Source organism: Octopus bimaculoides, chromosome 10 (genome assembly GCF_001194135.2).
Source record: "Octopus bimaculoides isolate UCB-OBI-ISO-001 chromosome 10, ASM119413v2, whole genome shotgun sequence".
NCBI lineage: Eukaryota > Metazoa > Mollusca > Cephalopoda > Octopoda > Octopodidae > Octopus > Octopus bimaculoides.
The window spans coordinates 92,487,695-92,496,780 of NC_068990.1; the positions used below are offsets into that span (position 1 = coordinate 92,487,695).

General features: G+C 37.2%; 1 protein-coding gene across 1 annotated transcript in view; it reads left to right on the forward strand.

Moving 5' to 3' along the window:
* LOC106874592 (uncharacterized) overlaps positions 1-5,832 on the forward strand; it is a 71,169-nt gene extending 65,337 nt beyond the window's left edge. The window contains exons 23-25 of the mRNA XM_052971372.1: positions 2,072-2,239; positions 4,201-4,353; positions 4,700-5,832. Of these exons, the coding sequence (XP_052827332.1) occupies positions 2,072-2,239; positions 4,201-4,353; positions 4,700-5,518 (1,140 nt within the window). The 3' untranslated portion in view covers positions 5,519-5,832. The remainder of the gene's footprint in view (positions 1-2,071; positions 2,240-4,200; positions 4,354-4,699) is intronic.
* The last annotated feature ends 3,254 nt before the right edge of the window (positions 5,833-9,086 follow it).

A 9,086-nucleotide genomic window follows, 5' to 3' on the forward strand; every position in this document is an offset into this window, starting at 1 on the left:
GATGAGTAAATTTTCGCAATTTTATATTTTTATTTTCGCGTATGCGTATTGTTTGCTTTTGATTTTGTCGGCTAGAGAGTATAGTAGGGTCGGTTGGGCACCGTCTGTGAGAAAACAGCACCACGACGCAATTCACTCTGCCGGAAATTTGGACTAAACCCTAACCCTAACCCTAGCCCCAGCATGGCCGTAGCCTAATGACTGCAACAAGTAAAAGATAAAAGATAAATGATACACATTTAAAATAGAGAGAGACACAGAAGCAAGTCCAATTAATAGTTAACAAAACAGATGAACAGTAATCTCTTATAATAGGAGCAAAGTTTGTCCTGTTGTCATTAAACAAGCTGAGTTAAGTCGTATGTATCTATTCTTTGACTCTTTTTCTTTTGACTGGCCACATGCTTCGTAGCAAGGTGGTGAAGGAAAGAATCTTTTGTTCATCGTCGTTAAATGTTTTGAATACCTTGCAGACATTTATTGTACCAGACATCACGAACCCTAGTAGCGTATGAATTAAGGTGCTGTATTATTTCCTCATGAGCCCAAGTTAAGTCATACTTTGTTCCAGACCAGTTGGTATTCATCCCGTTTATCCTGTTTTAGGTACAAGATTTGGAAACTCCTTATCCGTGTTAAGTAGATGTCCTCTTTCTCTTGTATTTTCCAGACGACATTGATACCCGAGGAGCAGCTGCGTTCCACAGTAGAGCATATATTCTTCTTGTGGCTCCGCATAACAATATATGGCCGGTTGTGTTAAACTTGGTAGCTGTTTTAATTCTTAAGTTTCACCAGTATGCGTTCGAGCGATTGGTCTAAGTATAGTCAACTTCATTGGTAATTTCTCTTTTGCTATTCTGTATGTATGTATGTATGTATGTATGTATGTATGTATGTACGTGTATTTGTTTCTATCTATCTACGCACAGACTTGCACGCACACACACACACACACACACACACACACACACGCACACACACACATTGCATTAAGCCTTGGAGGTCGGACACGAAACACATGGAATGATACACACATATACACACAGATATACAACACAAATATACAATTAACAACCGCAATCAAACACACACATAATATGCAAGCATACACACATATACACATATATAAGCGCTATATATTACAGAACACGTGTTCGGTAATATATAGCCAAACACATTGAAACACATATATACACACATAATCATTCGGGGTTACGCAGATATTGACAATATATGCACACATACATGCAAACATACATACATATATACATATATACATATATAAATACATACATACATACATGCATGTATTTATTTAAAGAGATACATATATACATGTACACACACACACATCCACACACATTCATACATATACGTGTATACATATCCATATATACTTGAATATATACGCACAACTAAATGGCTGAACATTTCTCGATTAGCATCGAACATACACACACAAATATAAACGTGGTTATGTATGTGTGTGTGTGTGTGTGTGTGTGTGCGTACGGGTGTGTGTGTGTGTAAGTGTGCGCGCGTGCGTGTATGTGTTTGCATATCTGTGTTTGTATGTCATTTTATGTCGTTCGTTGGTGACTCTCTCAGCTCTCTCTTACCTCTCTCTCTGTACACACACACACACACACACACACACACACACACACACACACACACACACACACACACACACACACAACTATAAATATTAATATACACGCATATATATTTATGCACACACATAAACACACGCATACACGAATTCGTACGAGTGGGTGTATTTATTGCCATTATGTATGTGTGTGTGTGTGTGTGTACACAGAATAGGTGTGTATTTATGTACAATATAGAAAATATAATAATAATAATAATAATAATAATAATAATAATAATAATAATAATAATAATAATAATGATAATAATAATAATAATCATCTCAGCAATATGTAGATGCAGAAGTTTGCATGAATAATGACAGATGTACTGCCTGGGTGGAAATATCTTCAAAACAGTATTTCATCTACAACTGAATAAAAATACGACCATTGAGTTCATATTTATTTTACAGGCAAACTTCCAGAAAACACCAGAACAACTGAAGAAAGAAGCCGATATTGGATTATTCTACTTCATACATGAAGAAAGATTAAGTCGTCCTTATCCTAATATAACCAAAGATCTAATCCGAAGCCTTAACAGTTACAAATCTGTTCAGGTCATCGTTGACTGGCAAAATGTAATTATAAATTAAAAATTTTCAAAACAGAACTAATTTTAATCATCCTGCTAAATTAGTTGTTCACGTTAGTTAATTGGTATTCCATCAGTTATGGCAATAAGAATTCCAGTTAATCCTGTTAACAGAACAGCCTGGCGGTGAAATTAATATGTAAGTGGCTAAGTACTCCACACACATGCAGATCCTTAATCTAGTTTTGAGGGAGATTCAACATGACACAGAATGTGACAAGGTTGGCCCTTTGAAATACAGGTACAACCCATTTTTGCCAGCCAAATGAAGCAATGGGAAATAAAGTGCCTTGCTCAAGGAATCAAACTCACAACCTTACAATCATGAGCCAAAAGCCCTAACCACTAAGCCAGTGCCGTCACTTACATTAGTTAAAAGCAAATGGGGTGAAGAGATGGGAGCACTGACCAGGGACCACAAGATATGAAATTTATGTTAGCATTTCGCAATTTGGTAAGATTCCATCGTGATAAAATTTATTGTTGCTGTTGCTATGTAGCTCTGATTAGTTCTGGCTAAGCTAACCCAAAACAAAGGTGGCTGTAGAAAGATTGATTTGATTCAATTTTGTGTTTTGCCTTTATAATGGAAAAATGATGGTGTTAGGAAGGGCATCCAGCTGTAGAGACCATGCCAAATCAGACTGGAGTCTGGTGCAGCCCCTCAGTTTACCAGCCTTGGTCAAACCATCCAACCCATGCAAACATGGACATTGGATGTTAAATGATGATGAAAATGACTAACGATTAGTTAAAACCCTTAGCTAATAGCTTATTAAGGGGAAATTTAATTCTTACATTGATTAGTGCAAATGACTACCTCAGTGTTGTTAATGATAGTGATGATGATGATGGCAACGATATATGTAGAAATAGCAACCCATGACCATATGTGTGTGATTGCCAATTTTCAGTAAGCTTTGTAATGGGTCAACAACTGACCAAGACTAAATCATGTTCAGTTGGGATTTTTAACATGATTTAATGGAGAGGCCAAAGTTAACTTATAGCACATTTTAGTCAATTAGATTTCACCACCATTTACCATGTTACCAGCATCGCCTTACTGGCACTTGTACCGGTGGCACGTGAACAAAACATTCAAGCGAGGTCGTTGCCAGTGCCACTGGACTGACTCCTGTGCAGGTGGCACGTAAAAAACACCATTTGAGCATGGCTGTTGCCAGTACCATCTGACTGGCCCTAGTGCCAGTGGCACGTAAAAGCACCCACGACACTCTCGGAGTGGTTGGCATTAGGAAGGGCATCCAGCTGTAGAAACTCTGCCAGATCAGATTGGAGCCTGGTGCAGCCATCTGGTTCGCCAGTCCTCAGTCGAATCGTCCAACCCATGCCAGCATGGAAAGCGGACGTTAAACGATGATGATGATGATTTAGTAAGCAATATATTTATATATTTTAAATATCACCCACCCACCCCACTACCACTACTTCATTTAGTTAATTTAAAGAAATTTAATGAAAAAAATTTCAGGAACTTATTTGTTACTTCAGGTTAGACATGACATTAAAATTGACCAATTTCTTCGTTTAAAAATTTAATCAAAACACAATTAGTGAACCTGCATAGTAAATCCAGTTGTGAAAAAAACTGCCTTTGGTGCCATTAAAATATGTTTAATTTGCTAACGAGTTAATATTCCTGATACTCATCATCTGAGTGGATGATGTACAAGTTACAAAAGAAATAAAAATATCAAAATTAATTTTAAGAATCTTCAGATCCCAATCTGTAAACCCTTGAAGCACTCATCAGTTTAGCCATTGCTCCAGTTGTAGGGCATAAGCTTGCAGACCCCTGTATTTGAACTCACAACAGTTAGTTGGGCACTTCAGCAGTGACTGCTCTTCTCTTCCATTCTTATATACTCCTTAAAGGGTCAATGAAACTATTATATGTAAAATACCTGCTTTTGTTCATTATAGAAACCTTTACCTCAACCTGTGGTAACTGTTCTTGGACACGTCAGAGATTGGATTAAATACTTACTTCGTGATTACCTTGTCATCAAGACTGTCCCTGAATCACAGATCAATAAAATTGAAATTATTGTCCAACAAATGATGAAGAGTAAAATGGTGAGAGAAAAATTTTTATTTAAAACAATTTTTTCTTAAATGTTTTTTTTTTTATATTTCAAATAGCCATAAGTCTTCCGTTGGTTTAATTCTCTAGCACCAGAGGACTGTACCTCCCCATTATTGTTCATTTATTATAGTGAGATGGATAGATATCCATAACAGTTGAATATGTTTATTTGCCAGAGACAAATCTGTGGCTGCTTTAGTCTACAGGAATAACAAAACTATCATCAACATACACAACCACTTATGTCCCATTAAATATAAATTTGTATTACAGAAATCTTTCTTTTTTTTTCCATTGAACAAACACTTATCCCTTTTCTTTTCTTTTTATTCCTAGGTTAACGTACATCTACATGCTGGATCAAAGATTTACCTAATCACATCTATTCCTGTACCAATTGATATCCTAATCACTCGACCTTCCTATGAATCTGTCATATTAGGACTACAGAAAGTAAAAAATGTTGACCTCAAGTCATTAGTTCCAGGAACCACCGAAAGAACTATTACAACGACCACATCTAAACCAGTTCAAGAGAGAGAAAGTGAAGTTCCAAAGACAAAAGAAACTAATAAACCAGTTGTTAATAGCAGACATGCTCGTGCTGCAGAACGTAGCAGTCAACCAACAAGCACTACTCCATCTATAACTACAGAGACACTTCTGTCTGATATACTGAAAAGAACAACAACACCCGAAACCATTGTCTCAACCAGAGAACATGAACTTCAAGAAAGGAGAGAAACAGTTGCCCCCGGGTTGAGAATCACTGTACCAATAACACGGCACGTTGACTTGAAGAAAAACCTTAAGGAAGATACTCAGAGACGTGTGCAAAGCACTACTCCAGTGACAAAGCCATCTGAGTTACATAGAATCCTTAAAGCTCAAGGCGAAGAAACTACAACACACAATCCAACTGTCACTCCAATGACATTTGCTGTCAAAGAAAGAAGACAAACAGAACCTGCTAATCAGGAATTGTCTCTTGGAGAAACACACTCTACGACACCCTCAGTCGAGAAAACCACCACCTTGAAGCCTGCAACTTTAAGAGAAGCAGGCAAAACTACATCGCACACTACTGAATCTCCAAGACAACAACGCACTCGACTTGGAAAGGTTGTCACAACGCCTCGTTATGAGTTTCAGTAGAAAACTGAACCCTAGCTGACCGAAAAAGCTGATACCACCAGAATTATGGATCCAATTTCTTGTACACCTAAGCAATTGGTTGCATAAATGAGAGTCAAAAATAAATTTATTTTCAATGTTTGAATCTTAAACTGGTTGCATCAGCTTTTTTTTAGCAACTAGAATATTATTAAAATAAATGGTTTTATAATTAAAATAAAATAGTTTCTTTCAATCATTTCTGACATAAATGTTTAATTGAAACGAAAATTATAAAACATGTATCCTATGAAATAAAAAAAATTACAATTAAAAAAGATAAACAAAACAAATAAGCATTCAGTTTTTGTTCTTGAACAGACCTTATTGCTTCCCAATTAGTGTATTGTATAACGAAGTGTGGATTAAAAGTTATCTATAATTACTAGAATTGTGAAGGCATGGTTGTGGTGTAAGAAGTTTGCTTCCCAAGCACATAGTACAAGGTTCGGTCCCACCGTATGGCATCTTGTCTTTTGTAACCCCAGGTTGACAAAAGCCTTATGAGTGGATTTGGTAAATGGAAACTAACAGATCTCTGTTGTGGATATGTATGTATGTTTGTATGTATGTATGTATGTATGTACGTATGATTGTATGTATGTGTGTGTGTATGCATGTATGTATGTATGTATGTATGTGTGTGTATGTTTGTATGTATGTATGTATGTATGTATGTCATTTATGTATGTTATTCAGTTTATTTCAAGATTTCTTGCCCATAGAGAAAGAACCAGTTTCTAACCTAGACCCAAGGTTCCTTCATTGGAATTTCAACATCAACAACATGGTATTTAGTATGTATGTATGTATGTATGTATGTATGTATGTATGTATGTATGTATGTATGCATGCATGTATGTGTAGATTTGCATGTTTTGCTTTATGTATGTATTCTCAATCTAGACATGCTCATATATATTTAAATGATAAACTTCTGGAAAGTTTTACAGATTTTTACAACTCCAGTGATGGATTCGATCTGTGGTCTTTGAATCAGCTTTCTACTTTCTGGTTTTGAGAAACCTAATTTTTCAAGATTGAAATTTAGGTAGCGTGTTACATATTCCAGGGCCCCGATAATTACTGGTATAAACCTGAACTTGTAATCTGGATAGAGTAACTGTACGTATGTTTGTATGTATGTATGCATGTGTGTGTGTGTGTGTGTGTGTGTGTGTTTGTCTTTGAGATTGTTCCACAGCTGGTGCTGACAAGTATTGGTTTGTTTATGTTCCCACAACTAAGCAACTTGGCAAAAGAGATTGATAGATAAGTACCAGGCTTTTGAAAAAAAAACGTACTGGGGTCAATTCATTTGACCAAAACCCTTCAAGATGGTGCTCCAGCATGGACTGCAGTCTAATAATTTAAACAAGTAAAAGATTATAATGAACATTTGCTTTCTAAAAAGGTTAGAGTCATAACATTTAGATAGAGTTGCAAAATACCGAGAGACAATATTTTATATACGAGGTTAATCCTACAAGTAAGGTCTCCAAAGCGTTGGGGACGTAGGGAAACTGTGCATGTAGCTATTGGCAACACTGTTGTGTTTGTTGTGCATGCCCCTGCCCCTGCCCCTGCGCATGCCTCACTGCTACGCTCAGTCTTGGCTTGGCAGTCATATCTGATGGAGCTCCCGATTGACGCTGCCACCAAGTGTGAAGTTCACACAGTTATTCAGTTTTTGAATGCAAAAGGCATTAAACTGATTGAAATTCATCGCCAATTAACAGAAGTGTATGGTGAGTCATGCATGGATGTCAAAAACGTCCGCAAGTGGTGTAGGGAGTTTGCTGCTGATCGTACTGAAATTCAGGACAAAGAAAGAAGCGGGCAACCATCAATTTCTGATAAGACAGTCGCAAAGGTTGAGCAAATCCTGCGTGAAAATCGGTGGATCATTCTGGATGATCTCCGCATTTTGGTTCCTGAGGTTTCCTGAAGCACCATTCATAGAATGCTCACACAGGACCATAAACAGCAACCCATCTTATAGTCCGGACTTGGCATCCAGTGACCACCACTTGTTCCCTAAGGTGAAAGAACATTTGGCCGGAATGCACTTCAGCAATGATGAGGTGAGAGATGAGGTTCAATGCTTCTTCAACGACATGGCGGTGAGCTGGTATGACATGGGCATACAAAAATTGCCCCAGCACCTACAAAAATGCATTGATTGAAATGGTGATGATGTAGAAAAATAGATAAATGTTCAGACTTTAAAATGATTGACAATAAACGTTTCTGTGATTTCTAAATATTTTTGGAGACCTTACTTTGGGATTAACCTTGTATTGCCAGTGCCACTGAACTGGCTCCTGTGCAGGTAGCATGTAAAAAACACCTTTTGAGCATGGTCACTGCCAGAACCGCCTGACTGGCCCTCGTGCCAGTGGCATGTAAAAGCACCCATTACACTCTTGGAATGGTTGGCGTTAGAATGTAGAAACTTTGCCAGATCAGAGTAAAGCCTGGTGCAGCCTTCTGGCTTGCCAGTCCTCAGTCAAACCGTCCAACCCAGTGAAGCCTGGTGCAGCTCTCCAGCCTTGTCAACTCCCGTCAAACCATCCACCCCATACCAGCATGGCAAGTGGACATGAAATGATGATGATGTATAAATATATATATATATATATATACACTTTATTTAAAAGCAGCAGAAATATAACAAAAAACTGTTACTCGGAGTTTCACGTTCCCGTTCATCGGACAGTTTTGTTACAAATTTCTAATACTGAAACAGTCTAAGAGATTGCTCTAGGCTCGCATTAGGCAAGAAGATGAAATTTTTTGGCTCATAACACTCCATGGACCCTAAATAATGCATGTGTAAAACTTGAATGAAATTAGTTGGGTAGTTCTCCAGGTTTAGTGATGCACACATATTGACACACACACACACACAGACGGACACACATTCTCATATATATATATATATATATATATATATATGATGAACTTTTGGAAAAAGTATATCAAAATTGAAAGGATTTGTTCTGCAATTTCCTTTAAAAAACTTGGCGTAATTCTGGTTGAAGCATCTCATATAACCCTTCATAACTTTTTATATCCTTGGTTTTTCAGAAAATTTTTCCAAATTTGTAAATATGAGTGGAAAAGATGCATGGCACGGTGTATTACCCCATACATAATTACTGAAAACTCCAACTGAGATTGACAGAAATGGGGAGAGGAGTAATAGAAGAGAAAGAAAGAGGGAGAGAGTGAGAGAGAGAAGTAGAAAACAAAAAGATAGAAAGGCTGAGAGAGAGAGAGAGAGAGAAATAGAAAACAAAAAGATAGAAAGACTGAGAGAGAGAGAGGGAAAAATAGAAAACAAAAAGATAGGAAGACTGAGAGAGAGAGAGAGAGAGAAATTGAAAACAAAAAGATAGAAAGACTGAGAGAGAGAGAGAGAGAGAAATTGAAAACAAAAAAGATAGAAAGACTGAGAGAGAGAGAGGGAGAAATAGAAAATAAAAAGATAGAAAGACTGAGAGAGAGAGAGAGAGAGAGAGAGAGAGAAATTGAAAACAAAAAGATA